Consider the following 20,713-nt stretch of genomic DNA (forward strand, 5'->3'; position numbering starts at 1 on the left):
TTGGACCATTCAACATCATCTCAATGGGCAAGAGAGTGGGACAAAAGAGCGACTCTTTTGGGTTGAGGTCATGGCTCTGTGTAAGCCAGTCAAGTTCTTCCAAACCGATCTCGACAAACCATGTCTGTATGAACCTCGCTTTGTGCCCAGGGGCATTGCCATGGTGAAACAGGAAAGGGCCTTCTTCAAACTGTTGCCACAAAGTTGGAAGCACAGAATTGTCATTGTATGCTGTGGCGTTAAGATTTTCCTTCACTGGAACCAAGGGGCCTAGTCCGGACCATGAAAAACAGCCCCAGACCATTATTCCTCCTCCATCAAACTTTACAGTTGGCATTATGCATTGGGGCAGGTAGCATTCTCCTGGCATCCGCCAAACCCAGATTCGTCCGTCGGATTTCCAGATGGAGAAGCTTGATTCATCAGTCCAGAGAACGTGTTTCCACTGCTCCAGAGTCCAATGGCAGAGAGCTTTACACCCCTAAAGCCGACGCTTGGCATTGCACATGGTGATCTTAGGCTTGTATGTGGCTGCCTGGCCATGGAAACCCATTTCATGAAGCTCCCAACGAACAGTTATTGTGATGATGTTGCTTCCAGAGGCACTAGTGAGTGTTGCCGAGGACAGACCCGCTTGAGGACTGGACGGTCCTGTTCTGTAAACTTGTGTGGCCTATTACTTTGCGGCTGAGTCATTGTTGCTCCTAGACGTTTCAACTTCACAATAGCAGGACTTACAGTTGACCAGGACAGCTCTAGCTGGGCAGAAACATCCTATGACGGACATGGCCACATTGAAAGTACCTGAGCTCTTCAGTAAAGCCATTCTACTGCCAATGTTTGTGTATGGAGATTGCATGGCTGTGCGCTCAATTTTATACACCTGTCAGCAATGGGTGTGGCTGAAATAGCTGAATCCACACATTTTTGTAGGGATGTCCACATACCTTTTTGTATATATTGTGTAATTTATTTTACTGTATTTTATACCATCTATTGCATCTTGCCTATGCTGCTCTGTCACTGCTCATCCATATATTTATATGTATATATTCTTATTACATTACTTTACTTAGATTAGTGTGAATTAGGTAGTTGTTGTGGAATTGTTAGAATACATGTTAGATATTGCTGCACTGTCGGAACTAGAAGCACAAGCACACGTCCATAGCAATAACATCAACATTTTACAATTATGAAACGCTTACATTGTACATATGTTTGTCCTCTGTGGTTGCCTGCCTTTCTTTGTTTGATGAAATCAATACTTTTTAATAAATGTTAATGAAATACAACCACCGACTGTTTTCTTGTTGCGATTTGATTTGCATTCGCGACGAATTACCATTTTAGAGCAACAACAATGAGGAAGCAGTCAGTGGTTGTACTTGATAAAGGTTTTCTTGAAAAGTAGGCTATGGATTTCAGCAAACAAAGACGTGTAAGGAAGTACCCACGTTTCTTTAATCAACAAGCACAAAATAGTAGCTAATCGGCCATTCATGTTGAAACTTTAACTTTAAGGATAATGAAAACATTACATTTCACTTATGAATCGGAACCATATTCGAGGATGTTTATCGCAGTTCAGTTTCGATACCACTAGAGGGTAGTAGAGTGAAACCTAGCGTCCACACCAGACAATAAAAGCAAGAGAGAACTGACAGACGGCAGCTCAGGCTCAACCTCAGCATCCTTTAAGGTGGTGGGCAACCGAGAAATGACTGCGAATTAATTGTCAACAGCCCAGTAACCCGCACGGGAGAAATATGGATGTATGGCCGCCGAATTTGGAATAGAGATGTAGTTTCAAGGATGTCACCCATCTACATCTCTCGTTTGTTCCTCTTTATTTTTATCTCCGCGGTCTGGGAGACGCGAGCCAAATCTCTTCCAGATCAAGGAGCACTTGGTAAGCTCACGCCATATGGGATGCTGCACAATGAGGGAGGATGGGAGTGGTTGCGTTTTTAAAAAAATGGCTTTTGTTGACAAATATTAACGAAATTGCAACCGTTGGTTTGGAAGGATTCTTTGCTAATGATACGAGTCACCGTTTTTCTTCAATTGTATTGTTGATCAATGTGTATGTTGCATCAAATGGATCTTCGGAGCATCCCAATCAAATGAAATAGCTAGTCATGCCGTTAAGCGGGTGTGTTTATAAAAATTGGTAAAATAATCTTTACCTTATCAGCTTTTTGAAGATATGTAAAATCAAATAAACAACTCAATATAAGCGATCAAATTGTTACAACCTAATTCTCCCTGTCAGGCTATTTGAAGGGCTCATCATGATAAGGGAAAATGTGCCGCTGTAAAACATATAGCCAGCATAGTCGAGGAAAATAAATCACAGGCCTAGGTGTTCACATATTTCTCTTGTTAGTTAGGTCCTAAATCGATGTCCCTTTAGCGGCTATGCTAGCCAGGGGTCAATATAGTAATTCATTTAACAGTAACAATGTATCCCGGCCATTCGTGCATTCAAAAACTGCTCATGTAGGCCTTGGCATAGAAATATACAGGCCTATATAGTATGTAAAGCATAGTCCAACTCCCAATAAAAAAAATCTGCTGTATCTATTATATTCAGCCCTTCATATTTCATATTTGGTTCTGGAATATATTCATTGTATAAATACACCCCCAGCAATTATTTATTTTAGCCTGTGTCCTCAAACACACTAAATGCATTTATTGAAACATTAGGGCTCTGTAATGATGGCATGCATGGCAGAAGGAAACACATATGCATGGGAATGCATGCATGTAGCCTGCTATTGGACAGAAATGCTAGAGCTATCAGAATTAAGAATGGCAACATATGTCTATTTAACAGTCGGCCTAGGTCTCATCCTGTAGGCCTACACCCATTCCAGTAGCATTTTTATTTGCCATCTTGAAATACACCTAGTGGAGACTCCTGTATCCTCTGAAACCTCCACAGCATAACCCATATCCATGGCATTAGAGAAACAAGATGCGAAACAAAATGTTCTCAGAGGAAACGATCAGTAGGGGGTCCCAAAGTGTCTACTTGGGTGTGAAGCCACACAGCAATGGATAGGTTTCGAAAGAAACAATTGATCAATTTTATCTGTTGCTCGTGTTTATTGTATTGGCTTATTCAACTGAAGACCAAATACTGGACTTTGTCAACAACAATAACACCAGCAGCACACACGTTTACTTCTGCAAGTTAGCAGTCGCGAGTTTGGGACTATCACGGTTCTACCTGTATTTTTGTAAAAATGTTGTTTTTGGCTCTAGCCTAGTTCTGTGCAATGTACTCTACCTATCAGAGGTGGCTGGTGGGAGGAGCTATAGGAGGACGGGCTCATTGTAATGGCTGGAATGGAATTAATGGAACGCTATCAAACATATGGAAACCACGTTTGGCTCTCTTCCATTTATTCCATTCCAGCCATTACAACGAGCCCATCCTCCTATAGCTCCTCCCACCAGTCTCCACTTGCCACCCATATAGAACTCTAAATACACCAATTCAGGATGTTAAGTTTAAAAGAATACCATATACAAATTGCTGACACCATTCAAACCAATGACGGTTCGGAACTTTTTAAGCCAATTTATCTCAGAATCAACTTTTTGCACATACATCCCAAGCTCTCGCAATTTAACTGTTATTTAACTAGGCAAGTCAGTTAAGAACAAATTCTTATTTAAAATGACGGCCTCCCTCGGCCAAACTCGGACGACGCTGGGCCAATTGTGCGCCGCCCTATGGGACTCCCAATCACGGGCGGATGTGATACAGCCTGGAGTCGAATCGGGGACTGTAGTGACATATCTAACACTGAGATGCAGTGCCTTAGACCGCTGTGCCACTCGGGGGCCCAATAGGATGACATAGAAGCTTAATTATGACAGCACCATTGTGCATGTTTGAGATCGACTACAGTCAGACTGCACAAAATCACTGGTCTAAAAATCATCCTGCATGCCAAATAACTACTAATTATGTGATCAAGATGATCAATTTCTGCACCTCGCCTCACTCGCACTGATCCCCTCAAGCACTGATTGTTTTCATTCCTTTGCAGAGGTCCAGATCAGAGTTCAGGTGTTCGACAACAGTGACCTCTCACCTTTGGCCGGCGCCGCCATAGAGGTTCATGGGAACCGGTCTGTGTTAGCGTCTAGCCAGGCGGGCAGTGATGGCGTGCTTAGGGTGACCTTCCTGTACCACCCGGGGACCTGGGTCATCATTTCAGCGTCCAAACACGACTATGTCACCAACTCCGTCCCCTGGCACGCTAGCCGCATCCCTCGTAAGTGAAAATGTCTATTAGAAATAACTTTTCCTTTTCAGTTCACGAAAATGTGACGAGACGACAAGACTATTATGTGACTAAAATGGCCGTGACTAAAACTAAACAAACATTTTCCAGAGTTTTAGTTGAATGATAACATAAACGAATGAAGAATGAAATGACTAAAATGTGACTAACACCAAAATTCATTTTAAGACTAAAACTAAGACTGAAATATAACAGAACCGTTTGACATAGAAACACTGGATTTTCAGGCGGAGTTTTGAAATAATGTTGATTAATGATTAAATCTGTACCCCTCACATACAATTATCTGTAAGGTCTCTCAGTTGAGCAATTTCAAACACAGATTCGACCACAAAGACCAGGGAGGTTTTCCAATGTCTCGCAAAGAAGGGCACCTATTGGTAGATGGGTAAAAAAGAGCAGGCATTGAATATCCCTTTGAGCACGGTGAAGTTATTAATTACACTTTGGATGGTGTATCAATACACCCAGTCACTACAAAGATACAGGCGCCTAATTCAGTTGCCGGAAGAGAAGGAAACCGCTTAGTTAAATCCCTATGAGGCCAAGGGTGATTTTAAAACAGTTAGAGTTTAATGGCTGAGATAGGAGACGACTGAGGATGGATCAACAACATTTTACTGTAGTTATTACTCCACGATACTAACCTAAATGACAGAGTGAAAACAAGGAAGCCTGTATCGAATACAAATATTCCAAAACATGCATCCTGTTTGCAATAAGGCGTTAAAGTAAAACTACAAAAATATGGCAAAGAAATTAACTTTATATCCTGAATACAAAGCGTAATGTTTGGGGCAAATACAACACATCACTGAGCACTACTCTTCATATCTTCCAGCATGGTGGTGGCTGCATCATGTTATGGGTATGCTTGTCATCGGCAAGGACTAGGGAGTTTTTTAGGATAAAAAGAAACGGAATAGAGCTAAGCACAGGCAAAATTCTAGAAAACCTGATTCAGTCTGCTTTCCAAGAGACACTGGGAATTTTTTTCATCTGGCTGAATTCCAAATTGGTGCCCCTAGCCGCTTCTCCCTAGGCATTCCTGTAGATCTGAAATGCAGGAGTAGATGTAAGAAATTGTCTAGCTAGACTCAGTCGCGCATTAATATTGGTGTTTTTCTCTCTTGCAGTGTATGCATCGGTCAGCTTGTACCTCCTAGTCCAGAGGCCAGGCACCCTCATTCTCTATGATGATGTCATCCAGGTGCTGCATGGATCCCCAGGTAGGCTACAATAACGACCTAAGTGGTATTGCCTAGTTGGTCTTTTTCAGTCTTTCTCCCTAGAACAACATCCAGACTAACTAGGATGATCAATCGAAATGAATAGAAGCCAAACTCTCTTAGGTGGGGGGGACCCATCCTGCCTATACATTTTACATTTGAGTCATTTAGCAGACACTCTTATTCAGAGCGACTTACAGGAGCAATTAGGATTAAGTGCCTTGCTCAAGGGCATATTGACAGATTTTTCACCATGTCGGCTCGGGGATTCGAACCAGCAACCTTTCGGTTACTGTCCCAATGCTCTTAACTGCTAATGGTAAGGGAAACACTGCTTCTTTGTCCTGCTCTCTGCATTACCTTTTCCTCCTAAAGGGGCAGTCTTTACTCAAGACTATTACATAAATTATGGAAGGAATGTGGTGTTTCAGGTTTGATGGACTATTTGAAATCTGATCAGAGTTCTGAGGCCAACAACAAACATTTATTGTCCAGAATCCACCTCCTTCAAAGAGGGGAGTGAAGGTCCAATTTTCACCTGACTCCTCTCTGTTCTTGCACCCAACGGCCTCCAGAGGTTCTCACGTGACACTCTATTTCCTTCTGCTGTCTCCATAGCAACAACCACAGTGGAGTACTTGGCTGCTGTTTTGTACGAGTCCATTTCCCAAATTCATGACTGCATGTCTCATGTCTCAAACATACAGTACTATTGCCTTAAAGGGGCAATCTGCCGTAGATACAACAACAAAGCGGGCACCCCGCCACTGTTTTTGGTAAACAGCTTAGTGTTGGGGCTAGAGAAATGTTACCGCTCAAATTCATAAACAGAGCTATGGGTGCAAGGACTGACCATCCATGACATCAAAATCATAGTTTTAACCATGTTTAGAGGCTTTACAGTTTGTTTTGAGTAGCATGTTTAAAAACAATAAAATAAGCTTATATTCTGGGTTCTTATGGGGTACGACAGTTTAACTAAGCCCATGAGGCATAGCCCATAAGTCGTATTCTTCAAGAATCAATATGTACAGTATATATCATGAATGTAAAAGTAAAAAAAAAAATGTATGTAGCTACTGCAGATTGCCCCTTTCAGTGTTGATAGTGATGTAGTATTTTAACCTACATACTGTAGCTTTTATGTCAAAAAGTCACTGCCAGGCGAGTGCTGTTATGGTTGTACCAGACTTTGGGTCATTTTTCATTAGGCACCAGACAAGAAAAAGGACTGAAACGGTGTGTGTGGGGGGGGGGACTACCAGGATTTGTCCAATAAGAAACACCATTTTATTTCTTTTTTCTGTTAAATGCCCTACTGAACATGACCCATATGTCTCACGATTGGCATCTGTTACTTCCTTTATAGGTGCACGGAACCAGCCATTGGTCCAGCTCCAGAGAAAGTCCCTTCAGCTGCCAGCTGATTCCAACTACACAGCACTATCGGCAGTGCTGACTACTGCCAGAAGCCAGTATGAGATTGGGGGCTTCCCGTACCTCCTGGGCCTGGAAACCAACAGCACAGGTTGGCTTGGGAGAAAGAACATTTACATTTTAGTTATTTAACAGATGCTCGTATCCAGAGCGACGCACAATAAGTGCCTTCAATAAAGTAGGTAGGATAACTACATATCACGACGATCATTACAAAATCATGATTGGCCCAGCTTGTTTGGTGGTAGTTGATATCAAGGGCATAGTGTTAGGAATGCTTGTTGTTATAGGCTATGGGTGATCAACATATCTCTCTGTTCATCATATATGCATAGTCACTTTAACCATATCTACATGTACATACTACCTCAATCAGCCTGATTAACCGGTGTCTGTATGTAGCCTCTGTCTTTTTACTGTTGTTTTATTTCTTTACTTACCTATTGTTCACCTAATACCTTTTTTGCATTTTTGGATAGAGCCTGTAAGTAAGCATTTCACTGTAAAGTCTACAGCTGTTGTATTTGGCGCACGTGACAAACTTTGATTTGATTTAACAATAACATGTACACTACAGGGGCGGAGACAGGGTGGACAGACTTAACAGCACTGGCGGTGGTCAGCGTTCAGCTCTTTGACCACGATGGGACCGCCATCCAGGTGTCTGACCCGGTTCACGTCTCCGTACCGCTGCCCTCGGATACTCGCACCAGGATCGCCACCAGCATTCCCGCCTGGCTGTACCAGCCCAAGACGGGTATGTGAAAGCTACTGGGATCATATGTTCCATTTGAAATTCTCATATTCATCCATCAGTCTGTGTTATATCTATAGACACAAACATGATAAATAGGTAATCTGGGATAAAAATGACTCCTTAACCCATAAAGCTGCACTTTGTAGAAATTGCTCCGCCATTTCCTAGGTGCAAAAATTCTAGTAGTTTGCCTAATTTAAGTTTATGTGACAAAACAAACATGTACAGTGTAGATAACCATTGTACCAGCTAAACCGCTGTGAAATATATTATCCATAACCCAAATTATCGTACAGTATTTTTAGCTGTTTGAAGCTGGTGTAAAAAAACAAAGTAAAAGACGGATAAAACAAACTTAAGAATGGGAAGCATAAAAATAGCGCCCATAGAACAGATCTACTGACTTGCTTTCAATGAGAATGACAGATCTATAACTCATATATCTATGTGAATTTGGTCAGGTCACCCAAAAAGTTACATATTGCAGCTTTAATCTATATTAAGCATATTCCTGGACTGCATTGAGCATGCTTTTTAGTTCATTAGAAATCTTAAGGGGTCTGCACCTACAGCTTAATGAATGCTTCGGTAATGTATTACAAAATCTCTGGATTATTTAGTTTTAGAGACCAATTTCAGACTACCAAAATTACATACTATTTAACCTTTTTCTAACTAGGCAAGTCCGTTAAGAACAAATTCTTATTTACAATGACGGCCTACACCGGCCAAACCCTAACCAGGACGACACTGGGCCAATTGTGCACCGCCCTATGGGACTCCCAAACACAGCCAGTTGTGATACAGCCTGGAGTCGAACCAGGTTGTCTGTAGTGACACTTCTAGCACTGAGATGCAGTGCCTTAGACTGCTGCGCCACTCGGGAGCATATGTTTGAAAGCTTTTAACTTGTTGCCTACTAAAACATTTATATGTTGGGTGTCTGGATTTTGTTGCAGGTCTGTGGGTCAGGAATGGAACTGGCTACATTAAAAAAGAGGGCACACAACTAATCTGGAACGTTGTCGTTCCTCAGTTGGGGTATTGGGTCGCAGCCTTCCCTTCATCTGCAGGTACTGTAACTGGCTAATCGCCTTGTACTACGTTTTGGACATTTAGTTAGGATCTTAATTTAAGCCAGTTTGCAACAGCAGGAAAATAATCATGCAGCAACTGGAAATATGAATTATTAGGTGGATTATAATTAATGGACATTTTTGTCGTGGTTGATACATTTTTCATTAGGGTAAATCAAGTCTGAAGTCGAAATGAAAGACTTTAGAAGCTTTTTAAACACTCAAATACACTACAGGTTTGCATTTCCTGCTAGGCAGGAAAATTCACAGCAACAAAATAGTGATCAAATTAAGATACTACATCTGTAACGGCATCATCTACAAACTAACCAATTTCATCATGTAATACTCGTTGAACCCCAGTTGTTTTCTTTCCGCCACAGTGCTTTTGCACACTGCACCACAATATATCGCTCAGATATTTCCCTTTTAGCCCACAAATATACAGTACCAGTAACTAGTCCTCTACTGCACATATTTCTGATTTTCATAGAAAAAAAGTATTCAATCCTATTTTAGGCTTTCTAATGTATCCCCAAAAATGTTTTATTTTTACCCCCTACACTCAAATCAAATGTATTTATATAGCCCTTCTTACATCAGTTGATATCTCAAAGTGCTGTACAGAAACCCAGCCTAAAACCCCAAACAGCAAGCAATGCAGGTGTAGAAGCATGGTGGCTAGGAAAAACTTCCTAGATAGGCCAAAACCTTGGAATAAACATAGAGAGGAACCAGGCTATGAGGGGTGGCCAGTCCTGTTCTGGATGTGTCCGGTGGAGATTATAACAGAACATGGCCGAGATGTTTAAATGTTCATAAATGACCAGCATGGTCAAATAATAATAATCACAGTAGTTGTCGAGGGTGCAACAAGTCAGCACCTCAGGAGTAAATGTCAGTTGGCTTTTCATAGCCGATCATTAAGAGTATCTCTACCGCTCCTGCTGTCTCTAGAGAGTTGAAAACAGCAGGTCTGGGACAGGTAGCACGTCCGGTGAACAGGTCAGGGTTCCATAGCCGCAGGCAGAACAGTTGAAACTGGAGCAGCAGCACGGCCAGGTGAACTGGGGACAGCAAGGAGTCATCATGCCAGATAATCCCGAGGCATGGTCCTAGGGCTCAGGTCCTCCGAGAGAGAGAAAGAGAGAATTAGAGAGAGCATACTTAAGTTCACACAGGACACCGGATAAGACACGAGAAGTACTCCAAATATAACAGACTGACCCTAGCCCCCCGACACACAAACTACTGCAGCATAAATACTGGAGGCTGAGACAGGAGGGGTCAGGAGACACTGTGGCCCTATCCGATGATACCCCCGGACAGGGCCAAACAGGCAGGATATAACCCCACCCACTTTGCCAAAGCACAGCCCCACACCACTAGAGGGATATCTTCAACCACCAACTTACCATCCTGAGACAAGGCCGAGTATAGCCCACAAATATTTATTTTTTTGCCTCACGGCAAAGCTTTGCCATAAGGGTACTGAAACTCAAAGGAGAATCTGATATTTTCAGACCATTTATTTTAAATAAAATATAGTAGAAACAAGCACTCTTTTCATAAGAACATTTGTTCAGGACATATTTGTATTGTGCATTAAGCACAATTGTCTCTCCTCTTTCCCCTCCCCCTTGTCCCTCCCCACTGTCTCTCTCTCCATATGTCCCATCTGAATCTCTTTATCTATCTCTGTCTCCCCTCCTACCTCGTCTGTGTCTCTCTCTTTGCCCTCTCCTGTCCCTGTCCTCTCCTGTCATTTTGTCCTGGTTTGGAATAGTTATTTCTTCCAGGAATAATTATTGTATACAAGTTGGGCATAAACTAGTATTTCACTGCCTCTCAAACCTGTTCTCACTATCAGGGTATGATCCTTACTGCTCGATTTGGCTCCTTTCACCCATAGAATGTCCCTGTGTCCATTGCCTGTGATTGTTGTTGTTCTGCTGACCTCTGACAATGGCTTGGCGTTTATAGTGTTCCAGGTGTTTCCAATTTGTACTGGATAAGATTCAGCTTTCGATAAAACGAAGCTTGACAAAATGTTAGAAATGAGTTCCTATACATCCTAAACCTCGTATGATCATTCCCATTCACACAAAATAATTATAAATAGTTTTAGAATGATTTCTTGTGAGGGAAGGCGGAAAACAACCCTAACGATGTACTTTGGCTGCTCTATGAGTGGTCTGGATCACTCATAGATGTGAAAAGGTTTTTAAGAGCCACCTAACTAACGAAGGCTCTGGGAAACACCTCGGCTACTGAAGATAACATCGTAAGTTGGTTCTAACGATGATTTTCAGGCTATGAAGGCTCTGGGAAACGAGGCCCAGTACCATTATCCCGTTGGGAAATGTTTTGCTCCAAAAATATGACATCCCATGTAGCACATAAACACTATTTGGACTTCGTTAATCACTTGAAGTACTGTGAAGGTGATATTATCCTACATTAATGCTCTGCCATGCTAAACAGCATGTACAGTATGTACCATTCTTCCTGTTTAGTGGTGCACTTTCTCCGTTGAACATCTTTGGTGGAATGACACAGGTGTTATGTCCCTTCCCCAATCCCACAAGAAGATGAGCCATGCTACAGTATACCTGAGTTCAAATACTATTTGTTGTATTTCAAATACTTTCACATACATTTCAAAGTAAGTGTTTGTTTCTTTGTAAATACAAGTGGTTGAATATTGGAATGTATTTTGAATTAAACTTGGAAAGTATTGGCATGTATTTGAGACAAGTGTATTTTCAAGTACAAATACTTAAATACTCCATGCATTTGAACCCAGGTCTGATGCTGATACTCAGTCCCCAGCTGTTTCATTCCAGAAGGTTCCTCCCCCTGTCTTCATTCACACTCCTTCACAGATGTCACAGGACTGGGGAAAAAAAACATAACATTACATCCTGCATGTCCAAACATGTCCACTGTACAAGTTTCTAACCCCTACACAGAGACGATATGATCTGCGGAGTTCAAGGCAATACTCCATTTCAACAAGCCGCACCACAAGACACCAGACATCTTTCTTGGCAAGAGCTCTCAAACTATATGCAAATGATATCTCTATCACTAAAGACATTCATATGCATAATCATTGATTTAATGGTATGCCAATTTGTTGTTTATGACTAATGATCTATTGATGACGCACTGTCCATGTTGTTAGGTTGATCATATGTTTTACTTATGTTTTATATTGTATGACATCACATGTATGTATGTTGCTGCATATGTACCAAGATGTTCAAAGAAACCTAAACATAAACAAACCACACATGACATATCGAAGTTACAGGGAGAGGGACAACTGCTTGTCTGAATGAAATATACAGTGCATTTGCAAAGTATTCAGACTTTGTTACGTTACAGCCTTCAAAAATGGATTAAAAAAAAAACTCATCAATCTACAAAAAATTCAAAACAGAAATATCTTATTTACATAAGTATTCAGACCCTTTGCTATGAGACTTGAAATTGAGCTCAGGTGCATCCTGTTTCCATTGATCATACTGGAATTGTTTCTACAACTTCAATTGATTGGTCATGATTTGGAAAGGCCTGTCGATATGAGGTCCCACAGTTGACAGTGCATGTCAGAGCAACAACCAAGCCATGAGGTCGAAGGAATTGTCCGTAGAGCACAGAGACAGGATTGTGTCAAGGCACAGATCTGGGGAAGGATACAAAAAAAAATTCTGCAGCATTGAAGGACCCCAAGAACACAGTGGCCTCCATCGTTGTTAAATGGAAGAAGTTTGGAACGACCAAGATTCTTCCTAGAGCTGGCCACCAGGCCAAACTGAGGAATCGGGGGAGAAGGGCCATAGTCAGGGAGGTGACCAAGAACCCAATGATCACTCTGACAGAGCTCCAGAGTTCCTCTGGGGAGATGGGAGAACCTTCCAGAAGGACAACAATCTCTCCAGCACTCCACCAATCAGGTCTTTATGACAAAGTGGCCAGACAGAAGCCACTACTCATTTAAAATGCAGCCCTTGGAGTTTGCCAAAAGGCACCTAAAGGACTCTCAGACCATGAGAAACAAGATTCTCTGGTATGACGAAACCAAGATTGAACTCTGGTCTGAATGCTAAGCATCACGGCTGGAGGAAACCTGGCACCATCCATACTGTGAATCATGGTGGTGGCAGCATTATGCTGTGGGTTTGTTTTTCAGCTGCAGGGACTGGAAGACTAGTCAGGATCGAGGGAAAGATGAACGGAGCAAAGTACAGAGAGATTCTTGATGAAAACCTGCTCCATAGCGCTCAGGACCTCAGACTAGGCCGGAGGTTCACCTTCCAACAGGACAACGACCCTACGCACACAGCCAAGACAACTCAGGAGTAGTTTTGGGACAGGTCTCTGAATGTCCTTGAGTGACCCAGCATCTCCTTGAGTGGCCCAGCCAGAGCCCGGACTTGAACCCAATCGAACATCTCTGGAGAGACCTGAAAATAGCTGAGCAGCGAAGCTACCCATCCAACCTGACAGAGCTTGAAAGGATCTGCAGAGAAGAATGAGAGAAACTCCCCAAATACAGGTGTACCAAGAAGACTCGAGTCTGTAATTGCTAATAAAGGTACTTCAACAAAGTACTGAGATAAGGGTCTGAATACTTACACTACCGTTCAAAAGTTTGGGTTCACTTAGAAATGTCCTTGTTTTTGAAAGAAAAGCACATTTTTTTTGTCCATTAAAATGATCAGAAATACAGTGTAGACATTGTTAATGTTGTTAATGACTATTGAGCTGAAAATGGCAGATTTTTTTAAATGGAATATTTACATAGGCGTACACATGCCCATTATCAGCAACCATCCCTCCTGTGTTCCAATGGCACATTGTGTTAGCAAATCCAAGTTTATCATTTTAAAAGGCTAATTGATCATTAGAAAACCCTTTTGCAATTATGTTATCACAGCTGAAAACTGATTAAAGAATAAATAAAACTGGCCTTTATTAGACTAGTTGAGTGTCTGGAGCATCATCATTTGTGGGTTTGATTACAGGCTCAAAATGAAAAAAACGATTTAATCAATGTATAAGGCTGTAACGTTACGTTAGACGTAACGTAACAGTCTAAGGCTGTAACGTAACAGAGGGTGGAAAAAGTCAAGGGGTCTGAATATATTCCCGAATGCACTGTAATCCCTTTAGTTGTAAGTAGGCTTCTGCTTCAATCAAGGTTCAAATACATTATGTAAAATACTATAATATTACTGGTGTGCTTGATTTAGCTTGGAATTGGCACTTTTGGGACTACTCCACTGTTTCCATTGTACCAGGCAAAGTAAATCAAGCGCCGTTCCAGTATTTTAAAGTATGTGACCCAGGTCTGCTCCCCTTTTTCTTCCACTCAGGCGTAATCCTGGGTTTCAAGTGCTCTTGATTTAGCATGGAGTTTGCACTTTTGGAACTACTCTATTGGTTACATTTTATCAGGCAAACTAAATCAAGCGCAGCTCCAGTATCTGACCCAGGCCTGCTCCTATGGGCTTTGTCTTTCATGCAGGCGTGGGTCTGGGCGGTCACTCGGGCCTGAGAGACATCACCACCTACCACACCCTGTTCCTGCTCTCCATCCTGGGTTCGCTGGCCCTGCTGGTGCTCATCCTGCTCTGTGTGCTGCTCTACTACTGCAGGTGTGGAGCACGTAGACATACAGTGGGGCAAAAAAGTATTTAGTCAGCCACCAATTGTGCAAGTTCTCCCACTTAAAAAGATGAGAGAGGCCTGTAATTTCCATCATAAGTACACTTCAACTATGACTGACAAAATGAGAAAAAAAATCCAGAAAATCACATTGTAGGATTTTTAATGAATTTATTTGAAAAATATGGTGGAAAATAAGTATTTGGTCAATAACAAAAGTTTCTCAATACTTTGTTATATATTGTTGGCAATGACAGAGGTCAAACGTTTTCTGTAAGTCTTCACAAGGTTTTCACACACTGTTGCTGGTATTTTGGCCCATTCCTCCATGCAGATCTCCTCTATAGCAGTGATGTTTGGGGCTGTTGCTGGGCAACACGGACTTTCAACTCCCTCCAAAGATTTTCTATGGGGTTGAGATCTGGAGACTGGCTAGGCCACTCCAGGACCTTGAAATGCTTCTTACGAAGCCACTCCTTCGTTGCCCGGGCGGTGTGTTTGGGATCATTGTCATGCTGAAAGACCCAGCCACGTTTCATCTTCAATGCCCTTGCTGATGGAAGGAGGTTTTCACTCAAAATCTCACGATACATGGCCCCATTCATTCTTTCCTTTACACGGATCAGTCGTCCTTGTCCCTTTGCAGAAAAACCGCCCCAAAGCATGATGTTTCCACCCCCATGCTTCACAGTAGGTATGGTGTTCTTTGGATGCAACTCAGCATTCTTTGTCCTCCAAACACGACGAGTTGAGTTTTTACCAAAAAGTACTATTTTGGTTTCATCTGACCATATGACATTCTCCCAATCTTCTTCTGGATCATCCAAATGCTCTCTAGCAAACTTCAGACGGGCCTGGACATGTACTGGCTTAAGCAGGGGGACACGTCTGGCACTGCAGGATTTGAGTCCCTGGCGGCGTAGTGTGTTACTGATGGTAGGCTTTGTTACTTTGGTCCCAGCTCTCTGCAGGTCATTCACTAGGTCCCCCCGTGTGGTTCTGGGATTTTTGCTCACCGTTCTTGTGATCATTTTGACCCCGCGGGGTGAGATCTTGCGTGGAGCCCCAGATCGAGGGAGATTATCAGTGGTCTTGTATGTCTTCCATTTCCTAATAATTGCTCCCACAGTTGATTTCTTCAAACCAAGCTGCTTACCTATGGCAGATTCAGTCTTCCCAGCCTGGTGCAGGTCTACAATTTTGTTTCTGGTGTCCGTTGAAGTGTACCTATGATGAAAATTACAGGCCTCTCTCATCTTTTCAAGTGGGAGAACTTGCACAATTGGTGCCTGACTAAATACTTTTTTGCCCCACTGTAGGTCTCACTTCTAATGGGCTTCTACATTATGAACATGCGTTAGGAACAAACAACAAAATAATATTTTTTTTGATTTGTTTTGTCTGGGGTTTCCATGTTTTTGTCCAAGTTTTTTGTTTCTTCTTGTCTGGGGTTTTGTTTGTTTTGTCAGAGTTTTTTTAGTTTTATCTGACTTTTTTGTTTTGTTCTTTTTCCAGACGGAAATGTCTAAAACCACGGCGACAACAGGGAAAGCCACACACTGCTCTGAACAGCTCCAAGCGCGACCAGGGCACCTCCACTTCCCGCCTCAACCTCATCTGTGGCGGCCATGTTGAATCCGGTCCATCCAATGATGCCAACAAATCTGACCCATCCCCCTCACGAGACTACCAGAGCTCGCGGGAGGAGTTCGCCAAGCACGTCCCCGCCCACAAGCTGCGGCATTCGAAGGCGAAAGGAGCCTCGGGACCTCAGAGGGGCGAGAGCTTCCCTATGAAGGTGACCCGCGCCACAGACACCAACAATCTCGACAACCCCCTGCTACTGCAAGAAGACTACTCACGGAACTACAGCCCCATCATGGAGGACGACAAGGACTCGGACTACCACATACGCTGCCACACCGCCAACGACAATCGCGGCTACACCTCAGACGGGGGCTCCCCACCTCGTTTCCTGTCGGACAAGTCAGACAAGCCTCCCGAGTACTCTGCGGCCGCCGCCGACCACCTGGCCCGCCCAACATCGCTCAACACGCAACCGGGTCAGATCATCTTCTGCCACTCCATGGACCAGATGAAGGAAAACATGTACCGAAGCATGGTGCCCACCTTGGTCATACCGGCCCATTACATGCGTATGTCCTCAGACTTCTCCGGGAAGGAGCAGCAGCAGGATAAGGAAGGGGGGATGCAGATGGGTGCCGGTCAGTCACACCATCCCCAGCAACAGAGCCAGCACCAGCAGCACCAGCAGCAGGGTGGCTCCCAAGTGGATGACTCGGAGGGTCAAAACTGGAACTCGGACCCATCCCAAGGCCCTGTGCGGATCCCTGTGCTCTTTAACGACTCCACCATGGCACAGATGAATGGCGAGCTGCAGGGGCTGACTGAGAAGAAGCTCCTGGAGCTGGGCATTAAGCAGCACCCACGCGCCTGGTTCATCTCAATGGACGGCCGCGCCAACCACGTGCGCCATTCTTACATCGACGTGAGCAACGACCTCAGCAGCGGCGGAATTGGCGGGGGTGGCGGTGGCCCCAGCTGCAGCACAATCCGAGAAGCCAACCTCGAAGGACCCATGGACGGCACCCAAGACCGCAAGGCTGCGGCAATCCGTAAGTGTAAGGACGAACGGTGGGGAACTGGTGGACGGAAGGGTGGTGGCAGTAAGGGCATGTCCAAGCTGGCATACCAGGAGCCCAGCAGCAGCGAGGGCCGCCCAGTGTCGCCCGAGGAGAATTCCCTTACCCCGCTGCTGGACGAGGGGCCCTCGTCGCGGGGCTCCACCGTCCCCCGGAGAGGCCGCAGCCGCATGAACAGCGCGCGCAGCAGCAACAGCGAGAACCGTCGCGACTCCATGACTAGCCCAGAGGACGACCCGGACAGCAAGGATGAGAACAAGAAGAGCCCGTGGCAGAAGATCGAAGACCGGCCTCTCATGGTGTTTCCCCCTAAAAAGTTGTAGGCTAACATCTCAGGCTCCACTCATATGGAACGTAAGAGTTGGTCCAGTAGTCAGGGCAGTTCTACAGCCATTTTGAGACACCTAGAGAAACAATAAAAGGAAGGTGGAGGAGTAGCATTTGACCGAAAGAAGATCCTAGAAAAGCACAAGCTTGCTTGATAATCCGTCAAATGGTACTATTTTAATGGCAGCCTCTTTCTATGGTTTTTGTGTTTCACATTTATTCGATCGCACCCCTAATTCCCATCATTCTTCTCCATGTCTTTACAAATCCATTTTTGAAATCCCTCTCAGTAAATTCAACTCTGAGCCACTGACTTTGGAAATAACCATCTTAACGAAGAAAACCCAAATGGCTATATTTGGAGAGAACTAACCTACAGTATCTTGTTGCGACTGAAATAATTTGCCCAGTATTGTGAATGGACTTCATGAGAAAGACAAGTTACTTCAAGGACAGGACTACCCTCTTCTCTCCTGGACTTGTGTACTACACATTTATGAAGGCCAGGGTCAATTCCATTTCAGTTCAGTCAATTCAGGAAGCAAACCGAAATGTGTAATTTCCATTTGCGCCAGGAATTGGCTGAATTAAAATGGTACCAAAACTCTGATATAGGCCCACCTTGAGTTTTAGTGGTTGTAATTCTGTCACTTTGGTCTGCCTGCTTCCTGGACCATAAGGAGATACTGTATCTCTGTGAAGACATTAGCACACATTATCCCAAAGCATAAATGTGTGGAGATTATGTGGTTTCTTTCTTTATGGTTTTCTATTTGGAGGATTTTTATGGAATGATAGTTAGTGTAAAATATTTGTTGATCTCCATTTGTCGTGTGTACAATTATGTACTTTTAATGTGAAATGTGCATTACTCCTTCAGGGAAATGTATTTGCAATTCTTTATGTGTTGTAATGATTTATTATAATACTGTAAGCCACTTATCTGAGGTGGGATCTCCTACAATTTTGCACAGATTTGCCATCCTGTTACATGCCACCGGCCATTTTATATTCCACGGGTTTTATTTCAATTTTTTTCTGTTTTTGTGTTTGGAATACCACGGTTGCTATGGGAGATCATGCTGTCTCAATGCATATGATGTACGCATTTGTAGGCCAATTTCGAAACTGTAGAATAACTGCATTACCTATAATGCTCTACTCAACCATCAAAAATCTTCTCCGTCCATTGGACAACCCCTCTCTTACAATCACCACCGACCTCTGTGACAGTTTTCTGGCCTTCAGGCTATCTACCAACAGCTGCAGTAGTCTCACCCTTCATCTGCCCCCCCCCAGTGTTACATTTGAACTCCACATCCCTAACATCACCAAGTCAGCCTTTTCCCACCTTAAAAACATCTCATGACTTAGACCCTCTCTCACTGACACCACAACCCTCATCCATGCCTTTGTTTTATCATGCTGGCCTACTGCAACGCCATTCTCTACGGACTCCCCAACAAAACACTGGGCAAACTTCAAAATTCAGCTGCACGGGTACTCCCACACACCAGATCTTGGGACCACATCACCCCCCATCCTCATCAACCTCCACTGGCTCCCAGTTCAATACAGGATCATATTGCTCATGCTCACCTACAAAGCACTCAATGGACTGGCGCCAACATACCTTACTGACGTCCTGCACCCCTACACTCCCACCTATTCACAGCGCCCCGCTCCATGGGAGACTGGGTTTTTAGCTGTGCAGCTCCTCAAGTCTGGATCTTCCTCCCTCTCCATGTCAGAACCGGACAATCCATACACATATTCAAGTCCACACTAAATAGACACCTCTTCACACAGGCTTACCCGGATTATCGGCTGCTTTAGCTTTTATCCTCTGTCTAGTTCACTTCCCTGGTTAATCTGTCATCGTGTTTAGTGTTCTCCATGGTTAGTCTGTCCTTACGTTTAGTGTACTTTTATATACTTAATTATTTTATGATGTGATTTTAATGCTTTTTATCCTGCTGATTCTCGTGTGTATGTATGTAAAGTGACTTTGGGTGTTGTGAAAAGTGCTTCAAATAACATTTATTTGTGTTATTATTATAATGCCCATTGACTGAACATTCCAAATGACTATGGCAATTATGCATCACAATGCTACCATGGCAATTATGCGTCACAATATGAATTATATTTATATTGTGTAGGGCAGGCCAGTAACTTTTGCAACCAAATCATTGTATTGTACCCCAAAAAATAGGAGAGGGGAATTCCACTTTCACATATATTTTCTAGTTTTTATTTAGACAGATTCAATTGCAAGGGGATACAGAGGTAACGAGGGGAAAAGTCGGAAGGGTCAACTCGGGGACTAAACCCGGGTCTCTGGCGGGGAGTCGCATATAATATGTCACACAAAGATTGCTCACGAAAAAAAATGCAATTGACAGTGAGCAAAATAACCATAACATTTTAAATAAACGGGAAGTTGCAAATAGCTTATAAGCAGCATGAATTTCTGCTCTGTAGGTGGGGTTATTGAGTGAACAATTATGTGATGGTTGCAGTCCACAAAGATAAAATTGCATTGAATCAAATGAATCAGATCTATTGATTTACCGCCTGTAGGGGAGGCGGTGCCACTGGTGTATTGTATATAGCTATCAAAAATGACGATAACAATTTGAAATGTCGGTCATGATGCACAACCTTTCTTTTACTTCCAGGGTCTTCATTCATTTGTGTAGTATTGATACACTTTGCCCAAATTTGAGACATTTTTGCTTTTCTCCTGTGCCATTTGGTTATTTGCTTGCTGTAAATAATATTTAGCTTTGAGAGTCTACCTTTTGGTTGAAGGTTGCATGTATGAAATAAGCATAAGGCACCAAAAAAAAGGCCATGCAAATCTGTACCACTTTTCTCCTGTAAGTGCCTTTTTACATAGGGTTAAGTGACTGGCATGGAGGGCCTTTTCAAAATGCAGTCCAAGAAGGTTTTACATCACCTAAGCTAATCTTGTCAAATGGACAGACACAAAAATGGAAGCACACTGCATTTAGTTAAGAACACACATATCTTCCCCGGGGGAGAGCATGCATGCCAAAATTGATCAATGACTCAGTTTGTGTTCAATATGTCCTTGTGTTCATAGTTTCTTGTGTCTATCATTTCTCAACAAACGTGGTAGACTAAGTGATTGCTATTTATTGTACAAGTTTGATAAGTGACAAATTCAGAGAACTATATAAGATTGTGTGTGTATATG

At 43.1% G+C, this 20,713-nt stretch overlaps 1 protein-coding gene across 1 annotated transcript; it reads left to right on the forward strand.

The window, feature by feature from the left end:
* Window positions 1-1,773: 1,773 nt before the first annotated feature.
* Window positions 1,774-18,757, forward strand: LOC139367531 (protein FAM171A2). Its single transcript, XM_071105775.1, has 8 exons — window positions 1,774-1,912; window positions 4,068-4,295; window positions 5,462-5,554; window positions 6,924-7,082; window positions 7,569-7,748; window positions 8,708-8,821; window positions 14,361-14,490; window positions 16,016-18,757. Exons 1-8 carry the CDS (start codon window positions 1,774-1,776, stop codon window positions 17,484-17,486), a joined length of 2,514 nt encoding a protein of 837 aa, XP_070961876.1. The 3' UTR covers window positions 17,487-18,757.
* Window positions 18,758-20,713: the final 1,956 nt, after the last annotated feature.

This window comes from Oncorhynchus clarkii, chromosome 16, assembly GCF_045791955.1.
Source record: "Oncorhynchus clarkii lewisi isolate Uvic-CL-2024 chromosome 16, UVic_Ocla_1.0, whole genome shotgun sequence".
Classification (NCBI taxonomy): Eukaryota; Metazoa; Chordata; class Actinopteri; order Salmoniformes; family Salmonidae; genus Oncorhynchus; species Oncorhynchus clarkii.

Excerpts from the sequence above, each read along its gene's own strand:
- LOC139367531 (XM_071105775.1), top strand. The coding sequence starts at position 1,774 with ATGTATGGCCGCCGAATTTGGAATAGAGATGTAGTTTCAAGGATGTCA. Across the intron at positions 5,555-6,923 it reads GGTGCTGCATGGATCCCCAG|GTGCACGGAACCAGCCATTG; the intron begins GTAGGCTACAAT and ends CTTCCTTTATAG. Across the intron at positions 14,491-16,015 it reads GTGCTGCTCTACTACTGCAG|ACGGAAATGTCTAAAACCAC; the intron begins GTGTGGAGCACG and ends TTCTTTTTCCAG.